Source organism: Haliaeetus leucocephalus, unplaced genomic scaffold (genome assembly GCF_000737465.1).
Source record: "Haliaeetus leucocephalus isolate CR32 unplaced genomic scaffold, Haliaeetus_leucocephalus-4.0 Scaffold858, whole genome shotgun sequence".
Taxonomy (NCBI): Eukaryota; Metazoa; Chordata; class Aves; order Accipitriformes; family Accipitridae; genus Haliaeetus; species Haliaeetus leucocephalus.
The window spans coordinates 3,955,263-3,976,110 of record NW_010973294.1 but is presented as its reverse complement, the minus strand read 5'-3'; the positions used below and the strand labels follow the sequence as shown (position 1 = coordinate 3,976,110).

Sequence of the window (20,848 nt, the reverse complement as noted above, 5' to 3'; positions counted from 1 at the left end):
GCCCCCCTCTGCACCTGACTTGCCCCCCGGCCCTCTTCGTGGAGGCTGAGGCGGGCAAGGCATCTCGGCGGTGCCGGGCGTCCGGACCCGCCGGCTGCCTCCTCCCGCCCCCCGCTTGTCCCGCTGTAAGAGCGGCAGAAGTCGTAGGATTTGTGTACGGCCTTCACTCCAGGGTTTCAGGTTTAATAAGCTGGTCTGTATTGCAGCGTAATTGGCAATTTTGTATAGATACAGGCGTTTAAAAAAAAGCCAAAACCACTTTTCAACGGGAGGGAGCCTATAGAAAAATATCCTGATGGTTTTATGAACTGAAAAAGCCCTAGGGTTAAAGAGTGCTAGCAGCAAATGTATCTCTCTGTGGTACAGTTTACAACTGTTAATGTGTTAAAGCATAATTAAGAACTGTGGAATAGACAAGCCTTTGGTTGTGGTTGGGCTCTGACCTGTAATCTGAAAGCAGGAAGGGAAGCCTCTGCATGTGCAGAAACTGGGGGGGGAAGCTCGCTTCCTGCCCGACTGCTGGTTCAATCACACAGCAGCATTTCGGTGTGACCTGCCTGCCCTTTTAGCTGATAATGTTTCCAATCCTGAAGTGCTTCGGGGAGGGGGAGAGAGGAACACGTGCAGGAGCTATCAGAACTTTTTGGTAGTACTAAGTACGTTTAAGCACTTGTCTACTCTGAACTTAGCAGCTTCATGAGAACCTGAACTGCCGGTTCATTAAGTGGGTATTTGATGTATTGTGTGCCTTGTTCCTTAAACTGGGCACGGTTGCAGCCTTTGGTAGTGTAATCAAACTGAAAATGTTAATTGCAGTTTGTATAAGGAACACTGATGATGACACATCCTATGACTCCCGAATACTTTTTCAGAGAAAGAGTAAGGCTGAAGTCGATCTCATACCGTACACCTTGAGGCATATCTGCTTAAGTGGTCCTTAACACCTCTAATATCAATGAAATGCAGATTTAGAACACAGACACAAACCAACCTCTAAAAACATTGTGTCGGTGGAGGCATTGTGATATGCTGCTTTTGTTTTCTTTTACTTCCTCCCCCCCCCCTTGAAGTCTGGGATGATGCTGCTGTTCTGCATGCTTGTGTTTCCATTTTAATTGGAAGTACCTGATCAAAAATCCTCTTGCAACCACAAAAAAAGCAACCATTTGCCTAGCTTGTAAAGTTAACTTGAACACTGGATAGTTCTCAGAAGAAAGTGGAAGGGTTTCCTGGTGCTGTTCTTTAAAAGGCCCATTTGCAGAAAAGGATCATGTGGAATGCAAAAAATACTCCAAGCATCAGGAGCATATACTTGCACAGGATGTAAAATCTAAGGCTTATTCACCTTGAATAGCTTACTCTCTCCCAAAGAAGAAACTTCATCTAAAACATTGTTTTCTGTCTATGAGCTACTAAGAGCAATATTTGGTTTTTGTTTGCTGATATCAAGCAAAACTAGATTTTTACTGTAGGCTTGCAGTTACCAATCTCTAATGTGAACAGAAACAGGTTTAAGTTTAGAATTAGCAGCAATGTTTTTAGGGGGGAAAAAAACCCAACAAGATTGAGCACGGATGTTCTTTCACAGTTTCCTTCTTCAGCTGTACTTTAATTTGCTGCAAAAGAGCGCTCTATTCCGCAGTCCTGTATTTCTGCTTGCATTGGCTCAAACAGTCATCTGGTCAACATTAATTTATTTTTGGTTAGATTTAGTATTTGTTTGGAACAAATACCTGCATGGCCATATGTTTGCCAGAGGCAATGTATGGGAAGTTGTAACGGGAATGAGGGTCTGCTGTTCATCTTCATGTCATCATCTTGGATCAGTGTAGGTTCTTGGCACTGAACTCTGTGTCTCTCAAGCTTACAGTTCCTAGAGTCAGTGTCAAACTAAACTGGTGAAAAATGCGATTCAAGCTGTCATAAGCAGTGGGTCTGGTGCCTCTTTGCAGTGAAACCATTTCTTTTTCTGTTAAATATCTCATAGTGACATGGGAGATGGCTGGGCACTTGTTACACCTGGGAAAGCTCAGTGAAGGTACAGATGTGATCTGTAGGCACAAATCTGGAGAAGTTTACTTGTACGTTGCTCCCCCACACTATTAATTGAAGTGTCTATGGTGTGTTGGCTGTGAACAGCTTCTATGGAGCTGTTTCTCCTAGACATGGTCACTTTGTCAACAATATGACAGGCTGGTATAAGAGTCACTGCAGTGGCTCTATTCTGCAGGAATGTATCAGGGAGTAAGCAGTCTCAGTGACAGGCTAAACTTGCCTGAGTTGTCTTGCTTTTAGTGCTTTTGAAGTAACATTTTGCAAAAGTTGTTTGGTGGTGGTGGGTTGTTTGGGTTTTTTTTTAAGACAACCAAATTGCATATGTTATTGGAAGGCCTTTATTACATGCTGAAGCTCAGACTTAATCCTGAGTTACTACCAGAAGTAGACACTTAACCTGTTTCTTTTCTGTTTCTCGCCAAGGTACGAGTATCTGTCTAGAATGTCCAGGCATGCACAACAGCTTAGAGACCATGATATAAATCCATGCGTAGCGGTAAGATGATCAAACTGGAATTTTTGTTTGTATGTTTTAGTGTTAAATAATGCAATTTCTCGAGGATTTTTTTAATGGATAGCACTCTTGCATTGACATTTTGCATAAAAAGTTTCTTAAAGAGTCTGAAGATGGGAAAAGCTGAATATTATCCATTATAGTAAGTGTGAAATAATGAGCAATTCCTCATAAACGGGAGAGCAATCTCTTTAATTTTCTGTTTTTAAAACCAGAGCCTGAAATCCTGGTTAGACAAGCTTGGTTGATTTTTAAGAGACTTTTGTGGGTTATACCAAGCATCTTTGTAAACAACTGTTCTGTGGACTCTATCCTTAATATTTAAAGAGTACTAATGTCTGTTATCTCTAAATGAAGTCATTGCTTGGAATTACTGATTATCCTTTGTGATAGATGTTCCCCTGCTCTCTTTGATAGTATTCTTTAATCTGAGAAGCTGCCTCATATCTTCACAGATATTGTGGGACTTGTTAGAATTTTTAGACACCGAGTACAGTAACTTCCCTCAGCTCTGAAGTATGTTCTCCCTGTTAAAGGAAACAGATGCCTCTACAAAATGTATGGATGACAACAACTATAACAAGGATATGTGTACTGCTTATTTTTTGCAGTACAAAAGCTGCAGAAAATTCTGGGTAAGCACAGTAGATTCTCTAAATTTTACTCCATGCTTTGCTTTAAGTACATCTGACACACTACTTTCTGAACTCTTCTGACTTAGCTGGTGCTGACTGCTGCTGTTTTTACAGTGACTTACAGGCCTGGGTAGTCTTGGTATGTGTTGCTGGAAGACTTAAGCAGATGCACATCAAAGTAATTGGCTCTCCTAAGTTTACCCTCTTAAACTGTGAGTCAGTGTTCTTGCAGTACCTGATATGATTACCTCTGAATTTGAGTCAGATATTTCTAGTAATGAGTTCTGTTTTAAATGGATATAATGAAAAAAATCCTGAGGTAAGGTAAGATAAGTTCATCTGTTTTTCCATTGGTTTGGGTCACGTTTACTTTAACCTAAGATAGAGCTTAGGAAGAGTTCATTTGTATTTGGTGGTGTCCTTATTTCCTTCTCTCTTGTGGTAGAGAAGTATCATGAGCAGCTATGTGCAGTTAAACTGTTCTCTGCTGTTTTCTTTCCTTATGCCACAGTAGTAAAGAGTCTTTTAGCTTAGCCTTTAAATACTTGCACAAACTACCAAAAAACTATTTAAAGACAATTGTGCATTAGTCTTACATAGTGTAATGGGAATACTGTAATTTCACTGTCTTCTGAAGCAGCAAGGTAAACTATCTGATATCTTCAGTTAAATATTAGTACGTTTAGTTATCAGCATCTGGCTCTTGATATATGAAAAGTACTTCTGTTAAAGAATCATTCATTTGGAGCTCAGAGGCAGAGACTTCTGAGAGATCTGTGTTCTCATGGTCACTGTCTTCTATTTTCAGCATGACATTATGATGCAAAGGAGAAGAAATGGTGTGAAACCAGAGATGCCCTCAGCAGAAGAGAGAAAGAAAATGTTGGAATCAATGGGGAAGCCCTACTGACTAGAAACTTGCATTGCTTGACTGTGTTCACTGTACATATGAAGACTTATTGTCAGCAAGTTGCCCTTTTATGAACTGGACTTTACAGTTGCCATATCTTGGATTAAAATAAGCTCTTAAATTCTGAAATGTGTGAGCTTTCTCGGATAGGACTTACTGGTTTTATTCATACTCCCTGTCATGGGAACTTGGCCTCTCACTGGAAGACATGGGTATCAACACAACTTATGTCTAGACACTTTGGAAGTAGAAACTAACTTGCTGTGAAATGCTAAATATAAAATTAATGGGACTTGCAGAAAATCTGTTTGAAAAGAGGGGGCTGGTGAGTGTTGCAGTGTAGTTCTAGGGATGGAGCAGGTTGAGAGACTGGAACGTGCAACATGTTTCTTGTATCCAGCTATTCTTCCCGATAGCATGGAATTACCATGTGTGATCTTACCGCTACTTGCACGTCGAGTTGTAGTCTGTGTCCCTGGTGTAAATAAGACTGTTCATGAATTAAAATCCCAAATCCAACAAGCTTGTCATTAGGTCTGCCACCACGCTTATCAGTGACAGCAGAAGCTTGCAGTAAATCAGATCTGCAAGGTTTGCTTGTTACAAGGTTAGAGAGGTTGATGAAGATAGAACTGAACTCCTCAGGTCTGAACTGAATAGTACCTCTGCGGATAGTAAATAGATACTTCTCTGGCAGGGGGGGCTTGTAGACATGTAAACATATACTCTGAGTGACATGGCAGGTTTAACTATAGTACATCTATCTAAGACTCTCTGGACAGCTGAAGCCCTGGGTTTGGAAATGCTTACTCATACATGACTACAAAGCTCAGTTTGAACAGGTACTCTAATCTTAAGTAAGATTGATTCATTAACTAAACTGAACAACTAATAAGTGTAAATGGGTTGCCGTCTAGTGGAAACACTGTTTTCTTACCTCTACTACCTTCTGGTGTCCTGGCTTAAAAGCTTGCACCCTGTGGTAAAATAGAAAAACCACTGTCATGAGCTCAAGTTCCATGTGAAATCCTTTAGGACTTACTGTGATCGAGTTGGCAGAACTCTGGCTGACCTCATGGAGGATGGTGTAAAAGTGTTGTCTCTCTATTTAGACTGTTTTGGAAAGACTTCTGGCTTCCTGTTTCTCCTTCTGTCTGGCTTGTCTTGTTTCTTTCCACCAGAGGCCTATTTCTATGCTTAGTGGGATTTTTACGCTGTTTCCACCTTCCCCCTTGTTATTTGACCTGCCTAGTAACTAATGGAGATCTGCTTTTCCTCCTCCTCTTCTTTCTGCCTGTTCTCCTTACACATCTGAGTTGTGAAATGGATTGATCATACCCTTTTGTGTTGTTGAAATGAGTGTGTAACTATGCCTTCTGAGTATGCAGTTCTCTGAGCATAGCTGTGCAGCCTCCAGGCCATGTTACAAGTTCTTTAGTCAGTTCCTGGCAAGGGAAATAGACTTTCTTTGGTCAAGATCATCAGATTCTTTATTTTAAGTTACTTTCTCTGCACTTGTAATTCAAACTTTGCTGACATTTTTCTTTTTTGTGTGTGTGGAACAGAGAAGAAACTTGCATTATAGATTCAAAGGCTCTTTCCTGCCTACCATCTCCTTGCCACCTTCTTCCAGTACCTTCCTACATACCAGTCTTGCCTTTTTTTTTTTTCCCATTTGGCACCAATTCTTTTACCAATATGAGCATTTTGGTCTGTTCTCATTGCAACACTTTTTTTTTTTCTAGTATCTTTGTTCTGTCTCTGATCTAATCAGGTAGTCCTGCAATGACTTTCTAACAGCACTCCTCTTGAAGGTCTTGTATTCTCTTCTCCCAGTCTTAGTGAAAGGAGCACTTGTTTTCATTCATCAAACTTAGCCATACTACTTCCCCACTGGCCATGCCTCTATTTGATCTTCCTGTTCATCTGCAGTTTTGGGGGAGCTGATTGTCCCCTTTTCCTTAGTTCTGTGTCTCTCTGGACTCTTCTGGTTTTGCTGCCTTGCTTGTCTAAGGGCACCTTCTCTCCCACTTGGCACAGGTTTGTCATTTGCACCTTTGCTGTATCTTTCGGCATGTTCTTTGCTCTGATGGCTTTAGCTACTATTCTAGTGCTTGCTGTTTTCCTGTTGCTGTGCTCTTGTGTTCTGGGCTTGCATTAAAATCTATTGTATGTTTTAGTTCTATGCAAGAAAAACAGCATCTCTCCTTGATGTGATTATGCTGATTCTTCCTTGCATAAGCTCAAGTTCCTTAAAGTCATCTCATTTATCCTAAGTTTTCCTCTCAAGTTTTCTTTGAGTGTAGAAATTCCCTTTCTCCTAGGTTAATTGTTGCATTTACAATTTTTTCCTGCCAATATTTACTTGGAAAGTGTGCACTGTTTTTGTTTTCTTTACAGGATGATTGACTTATCTTTAGACTTTAATAGATAACCCTGTACTGCTTGTAGAGTGTAGATAACTAGTACTGGACTGCATAAAGTCAGAAAAGGAGATGCATTCCCTGCTTTCAAGTATCAAACGATACAAGAATGTGGGATCACAGGACAGACTAAGGCACATGTAATGCAAGAACAGTAGTCTAATATTAGACTTCTTGATCATCAGTGGACACACATGATAAGCTCCCTGCTGGTGTTATGACAAAATTGAGTTTGGTGAAGAACTGAGGGCAATTTAAGCAGTGACCTTGTGGATTTAATTCAGGTAATCAGTCATCCATTGTAGGGAATGCATTTACTTACATTGCATATGCCTTATAGTTAAAGAACACAACTTTATGGAAAATCTTGGAAAGCAAGAAGTTTTCTTCTTCACATCATAATGTCTCTCAAGAGTAATCCATTAGTTAAGTCTGAGTTTTCATCATTTTTCACCCTCACTGGAGGTTTCTGTTCTTGCTTTCACTACTGAAGCTCAAGAGTGGTAAATTATGATAGCTAAAACATGTACTCTTGTGTATGAAATGGTTGAGGTTTTTTTCCATTAATTTTTGTAGTGTGATTAACTGTCTTTGGTTGTGTGCCAAAGATAATGGTCTTTTCCTCATACCTGAGAGCTTATATTCCACGCTTCACTGAAACAGAGGTAAGCTTTAGCCTGCCAGTCTTACTGGGCAGAAATAAACTGCTGAATTCTTAGTTTTGCTAAAGCACATTCTTGTGTACTAACCCAGAAAACATAACACAATGGATCCATATAATCAGTTTAGAAGCAGGGAAAAGACCTGTGGGTTGGTTTTGTTTAATAGGTGTAGTTCTTCATTTTCTTTGTGGTACAAGGACCAAATCTGCATAGTGGCATTAATGTTTTTTGTGGGGTTTTTTTGTTTGACAGCTGGATGGTGCTGTTGCACAACAGACTGTGTGAAAACAGAATCACTCCACCCACTACTGGCTCTTGTGAGCTTTTTTTAGCCTCTTCCCACAGAGATAGCAGAATTCATGCAGGAGAAAGGGAAGATTGGTCCTGTCTCTACACTATAACAGAAGAGGAGGAAAAGAGTCTAAATCACTGCTGGAAAATAGGAGGTTTCTGTGCAGTCTGAGAAGCTTTGGAATATGGTCCTTGAAAGAGTATTTTTTCACTGTGGTCATTTGATCACAGCTGAGCACTGAGCAGCAGCTACAGGCTCTCTGCCAGGCCCAGGTGGATGTCCAGGCTCCCATCTGTATATTTTACCATCTTACCTTTCCCATTACCCTACAGCACAAGGCCTTTGTATGTTTGGCTCTGAAGTTTTCTGCTGCCACAGTTGGGATGAGTCTGTGCTCTTGAAGGTGTTAGAAGAAAGTCATCTAGCTCTAGAGTCCTGAAAACTTCTTTGGGTTTAATGGCTGAAGCTTTGAAAGGCAGGGAGTTGCGTGTGCTGCAGCTCTGAGTCTATTTCACGGTCTTCTAATAAAACTTCTGCACTGGTATGACTAAGGGTGTGCATATAAGGGAGGTTTCCCTAAAGCTCCTGCAAAACAGATAGGATGAATTTAGAGCACATGGTGTTACTCTGCTTTAATGCCTTTAGAGGCAGCCCTTAACTCATGCTAAAAGTATCTGCACCTTTAAAGTCAGTCTTCTAAAATAGCTATGAAAAAAATAATCGTAGTATGAAAAAAGTTTGGAAAAATAGTACACTATTGCAGGCTTTTATTCTCTTGCAAGAATGAGGCAACAGTTCCATAAGTATTAAAGTAATAAAAAGTAAAACAAGCATAGCACTTCAGAGGTTTTTTAATTTTTGTTGCAGCCTATTTGATAGGAAAAATGTAAGAGGGAAGTACTGCCTTTATACTGACTACATGCAGTGGGTCATTAAAATAAAACCTTAGTATGTTTTTTACATATGATATCATGTATATAGTAACAGACTCATCAGATTTTGAATAAGTAATTCCTCTCTACCTTTTAGGTTTCTGTCTTGATGCTTCCTATCTCAAGTGCTTTTCTGAGGATTTTCAGTTTTAAGGCCTTCAATGTAATGATCCTCAAATCACACATGATTACTTCCCTTATGACAACTGAGCTGCTAAACTGAATGCAGCTAACTTGAAATTCCTTTGCAACTTGCCTGTCTCTCCCTTCAGCATCCCTTTCAATAAGCTCAACTTCTTGTTTTCCTCACACTGATGCTATATTCTGCCTTGTGGACACCGTTCTCCTATTACATTATTCTTTGGGTTTTTTTCCTCGGGTACAATACTTGTTCCATCTCCTGATTTCTATATTATCTTCTTGCTTTCATCAGTTACACTGCTTCCCACCCTGTCTTGTAACTTCGTGATCACCATCCATGCCTGAGGCTCAAAGTTCATCTTGGAGGTTTCATTCTACAGCTTTATCCTCACTAATTGCCTTTTGCCTAGTCATCTTTCACAAGCTAATTTCCACTCTGGCTGGAATATCTTCCCTGCTCATATATGCATTATACAACTGTTTTGGTGTTTTTTTTCACCTAAGTGTCTGTTTTTTACAACACCATCTTCCCCTTCAACCCAAAAATGCACTTCTGTAGCTAATTCCCTGTGACTAAAAAAAGTTAATCTAGCAGCAGACTCTTAAGACTACATGTGTATCTATATAAAATACTAATTAGGTAGCTAGTGAAAGAATCTTCCTTATTTTTTAAAGTTCTGGTAGCCCATTCTCAAAAAAGCTTTCCAGTCTCATTTGTTGTATGGTACTGCATCATGTTTAATTCAGGTTGTCAGCTCCTTGAGCAGCAACCTGCCATTTCTTATTAGTTGGTAGAATGCTGTACACAGATGTGGCACTGGAGAAACACTAAAAATAATACTGGAATCACTTAGACTGAGAGCTACAACAGATTTTCATGTCTTTCTGATAGAGAAGTAATGTGGCATATGGCTTTATTATTAGCAGTTCCCTCCCTACAAAAATCTCTTCTGAGGAAAGATGTGAGGGCTGTCTAATATGAAACGCTTTCTCCCAATGCTGTCTGTGGGACTAATTCCTTAATTTATTATATAATATCTAGAAAAATCAGACAAGTTGGGTGGCATGGCTCTTCCATCAATAGGACAGAAACTTCTTTTGGTGGTGTTTTTTTTAAAGCTAATAATCTTCATTGTCAATGAAGCTAGGCATCTTTTTCTAAGACCATTCTTTTAAAATCAATTTTGAGAATTGTTTTCTATATCTAGGCTTTTCTGCCTTTTGCTAAGTAAATTGTGATATTTGCATTAACTTCTAGGTCCTTTGTACCCCAAAGGATTATTCATATTCACAGCCTCCTTGCTTCAGGGGCTGTATGGTGGTGTTTGTTGTTGGTCGGGGGGGTGGTTGGTAGTTTTTGTTTGATTCTGTTGTGTGGGTTTTGGGGTTTTCTTTGTTTTTTTTCCCCCAACATTCAATTTGAGCAGATTCTGTCTGGAGCCCCAGCCCTAATCTGTTTAAAACTATCTGGAGCTATTCCACAACCCCTATTGTTGTTTGGTTTGGGGTTTGTTTTTTTTAAACTCAAACATTAATTGTTGGCAAATTAGGTTTTGCATTGCACTATTCTTCCAATCATTCCTCTCTCTTAAAAGTCCCACTACCCTTGGGCTACCTCTTTACCTATTTTACTTGATAAACAGCTATGCTCTGCAAACAATTCCTGATATTTAAGTGACTTTGGCAGAACACAGACTTGAAACAAAAATGAAAATTGCTCAATCCCTGCTATTTTAACATTTTTTTCATTTTCATACAGTTTCAAAAACATCTTGCCTCCTCTTTCTATTTCATATTTCTTCTGGGTCACATGAGTGGATACAAGCTATGAGCCACCTTTGGAAGCTGCTGTGTAACAAATATTTTCTGTTAATGCCAAACTCTTATTTTAACTGGAAAATGTTTTTACCCTTCTATGGTAAACATTACCACAAATATCACCATCTGTCTTAGCTTTTTCTCTGTACTACATATTTCATTCTCTTCTAGCAAAGATGTTGTCTTGTATCTAACATCCTCGGTGGAACAGAAATGTGTGCATCTTTGCAGTTCTTTATCTCTCACTGCTCAGTATTTTAAATTTACATCTTCTCCAATATACTTTGTATTTTTTGAATTTTTTAAGTTCAGCCTTTGCTTTTGGAAAGGTGCTGTTAAATTCCTGTACTTTAGCACCTTAACTATGCCACACTTATGTTTTTTGGGTTTTTTTGGTTTTGTTTTTGTTTTTAACACTTCATGTGACTGTTTCCTATCATAAAACCTGTCCTTTGTACCAGGGAATATCAGTGTTGTCCATTGGCCTGTAAAATAATAATCGCCCTCAGTCATTGAACACCATTTCATGTGTGCTATGGATCAGTAGATTTAAAATAGAGAGTAACAAATCAATAAAACAATTTTTAAAAAAGCAAATCTCTTTTTAAATTTACTGTTACTGGAAGAGATGAAAATAAAAGATTTCTTTAACTGCTTTTTAGTAAAAGCAGTTGAGTATGAATGCTGGATGATGTTAAAGACAGCTGCAAACTATACCGTTTGGGAACTTAATGGGTCAGGGGTCAGATTTTTGTTGTATATGTATACAACAAAATTGAATTAGTGTCTGTCAAAAATCAGTGTTCTGTGTAGAGATAATACTGTATTGTGTTATATCAGTGGGTTAAAAACTGATCTTCAGAGTTGTTCCAAAATGGAAAACAATTGTAAGATGAATAAGATGATGTATAATGACAAACAAGAAAGATTGAGGTACTTGCTGAGTATGCTGAAAGCAATTCACAGCTGTAAGACAAAGTTAGACTAATAGTGGATATGGGGCATCAATTCAAGCTTTAAAATGCTCCTAAGCATGTGAATAATCTAAACATTTTTCATTGATGAAAAAGGATTGCAATTGTTTTCTCAAAAGAGGTTTTGCAATGTTTTCACAGAAATAGCCTGCTGGTAATATTTATTTATTGTGCCAATGTGAATCTAAAAATTTTTCTTGCCTTGAAACGTGGACCCCTGAGCAGTCCTTGGCTCTAGAGTTGCATGCAACTGTTGATCAGTGAATGTGGTTGCATATGAAAAGTAGGGTGACAGGAGATTTTTGTCATATTTTCTCCTGATTTTTGTTAAATAGTGGAATTGAATGAAGTTGCTGCACTGGAATGTGTTGGCAATACAGTGCTTGCTTCGATGCATAAGTAACCAAAGGAGGGAAGGTAAGGGACAGATCCTAAAGTAGGGTGAGCACTAGGAATTTGCCATATCCTGTAGTATCAGTCTTCAGTACTTTGGCCATAGGTTTCCTAGGGGTGAATGGATTTGAACAGATGTTACTGATGGTCTAAGAAATGCTGTGGTTTAGTAGTCTTCTACTTGACAGGTAAACAAAAGCAGTTCCTTAAATTAAAGATGTCACTTTGAGATCCTGCGCTGCTCCTGTACAGGATAGAAGAACCACTTTTACTCTCAAACTTTAAAATGTAGATCCCTAAGGGCCTGTTCACCTGTCGGCTGTCTCTGTCTTCAGACATCTACAGCCTGTGGGTGCCAAATACGTTGGTATCAGAAGTCCCCGGTGCTTCGTGTTCAGCTTTGCACTTTGGTGCCGGCAATGCTGATGGACTGGGTGTCCCTCCCTACCATGGCATGGCACTGCTGGGATTTATGGAATAAACATTTTGCTCCATCAGGCCTGGGGAGCGATTGTGAAGTCTTGCTCGTGTGGGGGTGAGCAGAAGGAAGCTGACTTTTCTGCAGGTGTTACTTGATGGTCATATTTTCAGTGATTCCCTTCAGCAACTGCCATTCCAGGTCCCTTGTTCCTGCCCTCCGGCTGGTGCCTCTTTGTGATCCCCACTGTCAATGCTGGCGCAGGGCTCTAGCCTGGGGAATGTATCCACCAACAAAATAGCGACAGGAAGGTGGGGAGAAGGGGAGGACTGTTGCTTTTCAGCCCAGTTGGGCCCCCAGGCACCTCACTGCGCAGCTGCAGCCACGCTTGGGTCCCTGGGCTGGAAGGGGCAATGTAGGGCGTCTGAGCGAGCAGCAAAAGACAGGGAGCAGATGCTGAAGCCACAACTGCTATCACAGCTCAGGCAAGGCTTTCTGTGCTTGAAAAGGGGGCTTTGGTATTCAAAGCTGTGAGTACGTAAGGGCTGTGATTCTTGAGGTGGCAGGCAGCTAAAAGCAGATAAAACCTAGAGCGAGCCACAATTCCCTAGCATCTCCAGCTGGGCAGTTTAAATAGTCTTGACAGTGTGCCAGTCTTTTTAGTCCCTAGATGTGATCCCATTGCAATATAGTGCTGCAAGCACACATGTATGAGGAGTAGAAAAGCACTGAAAAGGCTCACTGGTAGGTTTTGCCTACCTGTGCGTTAAAAGCAGTTTTCAGGTTTCTGCCCTTTAAATTTTAATGCTCAAAACCCTGGGAATCGATTATGTTCAAGTATTTATTAACACCTCAGCTCTCTTAGGCTTGCTGTGGGACAAGAAGAGTTCACAAAATGCTTTGGTTTTCTGTGGTGTAGTAAAATTGCCAGCCAGGAGTTGGCAGAGAGCATCAGTATCTCCAGTTGGCAGCTGCAGGAGGTCGGCCTGCCGGAAAAGCTGCTGTAAAGCTGGATGTTTGCAAACAGCCAGCTGCTCCTTGTGTCAGGGAAATCTCATTCTTGGTTTGACCCAAACGGGTACAGATCTGCCTGATTTTGTGCTGGTCTGGAAATGCGGGCTGGTCATTTTTGAGTGTGCTAGTGAGGTAATTTGTTGCTGTTTATTGCTACCAATTGGCCTCTGTAAAGCGGGGAGAAGCTGGCGCCATTTCTGAAATCAGAACAATTTGCTACTTTAAAATGTTAATGGGTTCATTTATGTTTTTGTTTGCATCCTCTGTCAGGTCTAGAATTGCTACTCGCTTGTAGAGAATGATTTTATGGGCAAGTTTTTCCTCATGATTTATTTCTATTGCAGCTTTCACATTGCTAGATTCTGCACCAACCTAAGAGAAGTAACGCTTTCTGTTCAGCAAGGGATTAATACCGTTGATGAGATGTTTCTGACACAGGAGGTTCACAGATGTTCTCGCACAAGCCTTTGAAAGGACATTCGACATGTGGCCTTGCAAGAACGTATCCAGCAAATTTTAGGTAAGCGAATTGACTTAACCTAATAAACCACTTTTCCTCGAACTAGATGGAGCCAAACCAGGTACTTTGCCAAGAAATGTATTTTGACGAGCGCAGTATAATCTGGTGCTTACTAAGCTCTCTGGTTCACGCAGTGTTTTGGAGGGGAGGGAGCGGGGCCGGTGGCGCTGCGCTGGGAGGTTTCCCGCCGAAAGAGGGGGGCTCCGGCGGGAGCGCAGCCGCCGCGCTGGCTGCAGAGCCGCTCCTCCGCCGGGCTGCGACGCGGGCATCCCATCCCCGAAACTCGGAAAAACCATAATTCGAAACGAAAGCCAAAGAAAGGCGAGCTGTGCTGTGCTGTGCGCCAGGTTCACCGCTTGCCGTTTCGCCGGGGATAAAAACCCGAGGGGGGCTGGAGTAGGAAATTGTGACCACACCAGAAAGTGTCCTAGGACTCTGCTTCCAGTCTCGCAGTAATTTATGGGGTTTCTAACAAGGGGAACCATTCACTGTGTTAAATTCACATGCATAACCCCTTTTGTGGGTAGCGAATGCTTTGGCATACGCAGAGTTCTTCTTTCAAAAGCCCATGTTCAGTACAGATTTCAACATCTCTGGACAGCAAGCCATCTCTCTGTATCCCCAAAGACTGAGAACCACAACAGTTGGGCGCTTCTTATAATTAAGAGTGACTTCTCCAAAGAGAGATGGTTGCACCATGAGAAAGGAATTCTTCTTCCAGAAATTGCCTTCCTATATCACTTTCTCTGCTGAAAGATGTGGGGGGGGATTCAGGTTATGCTGTATCTTCACAGTGTGTCTTGGATGAGACATTATGAATCATAGGCTTTTGATTTTGTCCGGCAGAGCCTGTCAGGCAGCTCACAGATAACATTGACTCCCACAGTATTTATCCTAATGACCTTAAAATGACTTAGTCAAAAAAAAAAAAAAAAAAGTTATAGCCTTCCCCTCCCCACCTCAGACTCCTGAAGAGTTGCATAAAGATCAGATTTGTTTAAGAGGTATAGGAAGAAGACTTTGTTTATATTCCCCTTATTAAACAATTGCTGTAATGTAAATATGTCCTGCTGTTTCTGGCAAGGTAGTGCTCTCCAAGTGTGAAACACACCTTACTAGCCTGCCAGAATGACAATTTCACACCGTATTATGAAGGCAGGTCCTTAGCATGGCTTTTCTTAGAGCGAGACATCCACAAGCCCTTTGTTTCACTGCCCATGATCCAGCTTTAAGCTATCACTTCTACCTTCATTACCCAGCTTATGCCGACTATTCTGTTTTGTTAGGTAGGGTTTAATAAGTCTTTCTTGATGTTATGTGAAATAATCAGGCAAACTGATACTAGGTGTCACTACTTCAGCCACTGGAATAAGACTTTTGTTAGCAAAGTGAGATAGAAATTAATTTTATTTTGAAATATTAGCATTTGGTTGTAAGGGTATCTGCTTGCCATGTTAATTTTATGTTTCTTAATATACATATTCCTTAGACTGTGCCATCATTTCCTGGTTTCTGAAGCTGAAACAATATTGTTTTTCTTCCTAGTCGTGTGGTTTTTGTTAAAAAGGAGTTTTGATTTGGTTCTCTTAAAATTAGCATATTTTGATTCAATTTGATTATTTTTAAAGTTTAGCAACTCTGACAAGAGAAAAAACTTCTAAAAGCAATTTCTTAAAAAAAACAAGTCTGGACACTTCAAAATAAATGAAGCAACACTAACTAGTTGTCCTTCAATAACCTCATTGTGTTTTAATTTCTATTTTTTTTAACAGTATTATTCAGTAATATAAACCAATAAAGATACTTCAGTCATTGTATCCATAAACTAGTCCTGATTTATTGAGAAACATTCATGTTCACACAATTTGTCCTAAAGATCTGAGCCAGCAGCTTACATGCATGTGAATGATCATTAATTTCACTGATGGATCTTGGAGAAGCTGTTAGCAGACTATATGGACTGAGCTGCAGTCTTCTGGGTGACTGGTAGGAGTAAGTTTACTTCTGAGAGATGAATGAGAAACACTTAAACTATCACATAGTAGTTACATCTAAGAAAATGCATTGCTTGTGTCAGGGACTTTAGATATTCCTCTTCTTCCAAATGAATGTCAGAATGTCACAAGTTGCTGTAAATGAGGATGGCCTTTTGAAATGTTCCTTCTCTGCTAAACAGAATCAAAGCTGTTTTGAGAGAAACGCAAGTGTGATATCCTGCTTATTAGCATCTGCGTCATCTGCTTCTAACAACTTATCTGGAAATGTAGCAAACAGCATCGCCGAAGATTAGCTTCACCTATAGACATTGAAAGAAAGCATCCACCACCTCTGGCCACCCAGCAGAGTTAAAGTGTATTTTGATTCAGTAAAGGCAGCAGTAGGAAACCAAAGTAACTTTTTCTATTCCCAAGAAGCCAGATCATATAACTGGTACTTTTCTTCCTCAGGTACTATAAAAGCCTAATTCTTGAGAGAAAATTAAAAAAAAAAAAGAAGACATCTGGCAGTAGCTCTGTGCTTCTTCTGTCTGCCCTGAATTTTGCCCTGCTGTCAAGGACAGATAAGATTTTATTAACCAAGAGCAGAAAAACAACTTCCAAATTCCTCATACAGACCACATTCTACCAGCTGTGCTGAAAAATATGATGCAAGGAATGGCAGCTAATAGCACCTCTGAAGTGGCCATCTCTAACCCTATTATGAAGACAGGTAGTTTCCCAGGTAAACCTATACCAATGTTTCATTGTTCAAACTTCTAGGCCTTATTCCCCTAAAAAAAAACAAACAAAAAAACCCCACAACAAAACCAGAGAGGAAACCAGCACACATCTAAGTAGACATTTACATGTCAGTGTTCGCTGCATGTGTATGATCATGTGCATGTTTTCCCTTTGTTGGAGCAATCACATTTTAGCTCTCAAAACTAGAAGCGTGTTTCCCTCCCCTTCTTTAAGACCTGTTTAAACTATTTGGATGTTATTAAGGTAAATATAAATTGTGAGGATAATTTAAGCAAGGGGAAACAGAATGGAAAAAAAAATCTTTGAGAGTATTTGCAGACTTGTTTTGGTGTTTAATAACAGAACTATGTTTTTATCTTAAAAAAAAAAAATCCTCTAGAAGAGGGGGTTTATTGCCAATGTCTGCCTTTTTTAAAAAGATGCAGACCTAGGCCATAGATATTTCAATCTTTCAAATAACTTTTAGAAGTTCATATGCACCTGTAGTATCAAAGTTCCCAAGTCAGCAAAGGGCGAAGTCTGGAGCCTTGATCACCAATTATATGTTCCATTAGAGCACATGGATGGAGAACACTGCAGTCTGTGCCCTATTCATTGTAGATCTGTGGCATCCCCATGGGAGTCTTCTATTCAGAGACCCAGGCCCAAACATTACGAGTTTCGGGCGAGGTTTTCAGAATGGAAAGCTGTGATTTTAGGCAGTGTTTCTTCCCTGTGACCTCTGGGTATGTCTCAGGCTATGCTCATAGTATGGAAATGCCCAACCACTCAATACATCTCAAATCTTGACCTTTAACTGTTTGTATCACACTCCTGATGTTTTTACACCTTCATTTAAGTTCCTGAAGAACCTGCACCACATGCTAATTTCCTGACGACTCCTCCTGTCTAGGCAAGTGGGGACAAAAAGGGAGAGAAGGTACGGAATATTTTGCACCTATTTATGCTCCCTTACAGAAACTGAGCTGATTTGGGAACCTGGAGCTTAGTTCTAGACCAGTTTTCTTATCTTGAGGTAAAGCCAAAGTTTGCCTTTCCTTTGAGAAGACAAGTGTGTCCACTCCGTTCACCCCTACCCCTGATGGCAGAAACTCTGTTTTCAACCCAGGCTGCATGGTCAGAGTGGAAGTGCAGTGGATGCTCCTTCTCCATGGAAACTACAGATCAAAGTGATTTTTGAGACATATTTTGACTGTAGCCAAGTGTTCTAAAGCATTACACAGTCTGTGAATTTGCTTTTCGTGCACTGTGGATTAATGAATAATCCACTGTGTACCTTTATCTTGCAAAGTTTGCTGTTTAATTGTTGGTTGCAGCAGGTGGAAAGCAACTAATTATTACTGATTTTCTTTTTTTTTTAAGTGGTATCTGAGATCAGTAAACACAACGTTGTGAGTTAAATCAGAGGGCTGAGCTATCTAACAGTTCACCATTGTCAAATGGGGAGACCCTGCTCCCTTTACCCAATCCCCTTGCCTAGGGACAGTCTCATCTTCAACCTTCCGCCAGTTCTCACACTTGCCCGATCCTTCACTGAGCTGATCAAATTTGCTAACCCAGCAGGTTAAAGGGAACCGCTTCTGTGGGGTTAATGACTGGTCTTACCTAATTTCACACTTAAGCAAAGTGATCTTGCAAGCACTGGGACACGTGAGCTACAGGCACCACGCAGCATCTGGTCACAGGTAACCATTTGTGATTGCTGCGTTTCTGTTCAGTTATGAACATCTAGGCCAAGAGACCTCCCGTGTAAGCCTGGGTTACCACCAACCAAAGTGATGAGTCAAGATTCTGCAACAGCTCATATCCTCTGTGGCTCACCAGAGAGACCTCTAACACCAGAAGACTCCATTGCATGACAGTGGGTTCAATTCCAATTTTGCCATCTAATTGTTTGACTTAACAACAAAGGTCTGCAAAAGCAGCCTGACAAACCAATCTTTTGAGTATTGCTTCCTGTTTTCTGAAGCTGAATCCAGAACAACAGTTTGTGTAATGATGATGAACTGTTGAATAAAATTGTCTTTTTCCCTATGGACTTTGTAATAAAAATTGTAAACAATATTTTTCAAATAAAGCTGCAGGCCTATGGGCTGTCACTCCCAGATGGCATGAATTAGTGCAGGAAGGTTTGTTGTGCTTCCTTTCTGCAGCCGACCACCCCTCCCAGGGTTTTGGATGTGCTAGCCTTGGACGGGGATGACTCAGCTGCTGGTGAATCACCTGCTGAAGTGCTAGAAGTGATAGCTTGGCTCCATTTCCTTAAGCAACAGTGAGCTGTCAAGGCAGACTAGCAAGAAAATTGTCTTCTGCAGCTGGGAGAATTTTCCTGCTTGCGCATCTAGATTTGCTGCAAATAGAGGTGGTTGCACATATTTTACTGTGACTTCAACAATCCCTGTTGAGATCTTGCTTAATAAAAGCTTCCTTGTGCAACTGCTTGTTCATGATAGGGCTTTTCACAGGCATTGCTGTAAAGCTTTCTTTAGCAGCAAAGTTTTCTTTAGCAGAAAACCAATCGGTGAATAGCTGGTGTACAATGGAACTGGAGAAATACTGGTTAGGGATGTTTCACTGTTTTCCAGCTGTGAACATGGAAAGCAATGGAATATTTCCAACCAGAGAGATTGTTCCGCAAAAGAGATGAGATCTAGAAAAGCCTTCTGAAATCTTGCTATTTCAAATTACTGCTTTCTGGATTGGTGATGGTGGAGAAAGACAGGATTAAAACTAAAAATCCCATGGAGAACTTTGCCAGGCTCTACATTTCCACGGGACTGCACATGTCCAACAAGCTGCTAGGGAGAAAAACATGGAGAACCTGTTGTCACTATGTGGAGAGTCTAAATGACCTTTACAACCAGAGGCTGTTTGAAAGATACAAAACTATGCTAGTTTACCACAATAATTTTTAACTAATGCGATCAATAGGCCTTTTTGACTATTTCTTTCAGTGTCAGTACCTTCTTCCCCTTAATAGTCATCTTCCCCTTAATAGTCAAAGAAGAGTAGTGTATAAGCCAGCTGCTTGTTCTCAGTGACAGTAGCACCAACCGCCCCTGCTGACAAGCAAGTAGACATTGTGAGAAGATCATCTCCAGGTCTCTGTTGTAAACCTTGGCAAGAACCAGCATGGATTTTGTTATTCACCTGCTGTGGTACAGATTTGTACTATTTAATCTAACCAGCAATAGTTCCTTGAATGTCCGAAGTTTGAAGAAAATATAGTCACAGCTGGTTACGTTGACTGCCCACCATCAAGAAGATGATAGAATTTAGTAAGTGCAAAGGAAAAAACTAAGCCTTGTCTACAATGGCAGTTATTTTGATGGATGTTGTTTACTTTTGCCTCTTTGTTGTATGGCTTAATATATTTTTGGGGATTGGCTCCATCCTCAAGAAAAGCACATCTTCAGCTCTCCTCCCTCCCCTGTGGAAAGCAGCACTGTCATGGCCCCTCTTCAGCTGGCTGGCCAGATCACCCTTTCCCAACAGATATTTCCTATCATCATCTTTGTCAGGGTCCTCTGAGCCAAAATCCTCCTGCAAACCAATGGTTGCACAATGATGGTTAAGTTTTCAGTTATGTAGAGAAAACAGTGCCAAAAAGGATTATTCAAAGTTATGTATCTGTGTAACTCCTCATTGTAGCAAAGCCAGAGGGTTCATCACCTGGCAGGACCAAGCTAAATGAACAAGTGTAAGTCTATCAATTCTTATTTTTGGAACAAGACTGATTGTTATTAACATTCAGGGGGAAGGTCCAAGGACATGGCAGAACGCCAGTATGAGCCAGGTTTGCTCATATAATCATGCTTACTGTCTCTCAATAAGCCTTCAAATTAGTCTTATGATAAGCATGTTGTTTGAGAAAGAGCTAGGAGATTTACTCAAAGGCATTCCTTCAAATATTTTTCCATGAACATCCCACATCCTTAATATTAAACAATATTCCATTGTCTGGAATAGCAGACATTAGACTTGATGCTATGTGAGGTTCTTACGTGCAGAGGTAGTGTTCCAAAACATCACCACATGCAGAATGCAGATATCCAGATATCTGCAGAAAAACAAATACAAGGGTACACATACATCTTTAAGTGGCACGTAATACTGTGTACTCTAATACCATTCCAACCTCAGTGGAAAGCCACTGCTAAGCTGTGGGCTTAGTTGCATGACAGCACACACAAATCTTAGAGCCAAACAAGTATTATCAGCATTGTACTGACTGTGATTTGCCTTTTTTGTCTTTCTACCTCAATTCATTTTCAAACCATCAGTCATTTTAGTGTTGGAAGTCTCCAGGCTAGTGAAGCTAACTATTTACCATTCTGTTAAGTTTATTCTGAAGTTAACCATAATGTATGTGTATGTAATTTTACAGGTATTATTTTTTTCTCATA

General features: G+C 40.4%; 1 protein-coding gene across 3 annotated transcripts; it reads left to right on the top strand.

The window, feature by feature from the left end:
• The first annotated feature begins 2,482 nt into the window (after positions 1-2,482).
• CHCHD7 (coiled-coil-helix-coiled-coil-helix domain containing 7) lies at positions 2,483-18,247 on the top strand. 3 transcript variants are annotated; one of them, XR_775339.1, is made up of 5 exons: positions 2,483-2,551; positions 3,106-3,204; positions 4,013-4,956; positions 13,526-13,701; positions 18,161-18,247. XR_775339.1 is itself a non-coding variant. In XM_010582916.1 (3 exons), the coding sequence occupies exons 1-3, from the start codon at positions 2,498-2,500 to the stop codon at positions 4,112-4,114; spliced, it is 255 nt and encodes an 84-aa protein (XP_010581218.1). In that variant the 5' UTR covers positions 2,483-2,497; the 3' UTR covers positions 4,115-7,417. The 3 variants fall into 3 exon arrangements, 1 of the variants encoding a protein (XP_010581218.1); XR_775338.1 differs by lacking the exon at positions 18,161-18,247 and adding an exon at positions 14,283-15,087; XM_010582916.1 differs by lacking the exons at positions 13,526-13,701; positions 18,161-18,247 and having other exon boundaries at positions 4,013-7,417.
• The last annotated feature ends 2,601 nt before the right edge of the window (positions 18,248-20,848 follow it).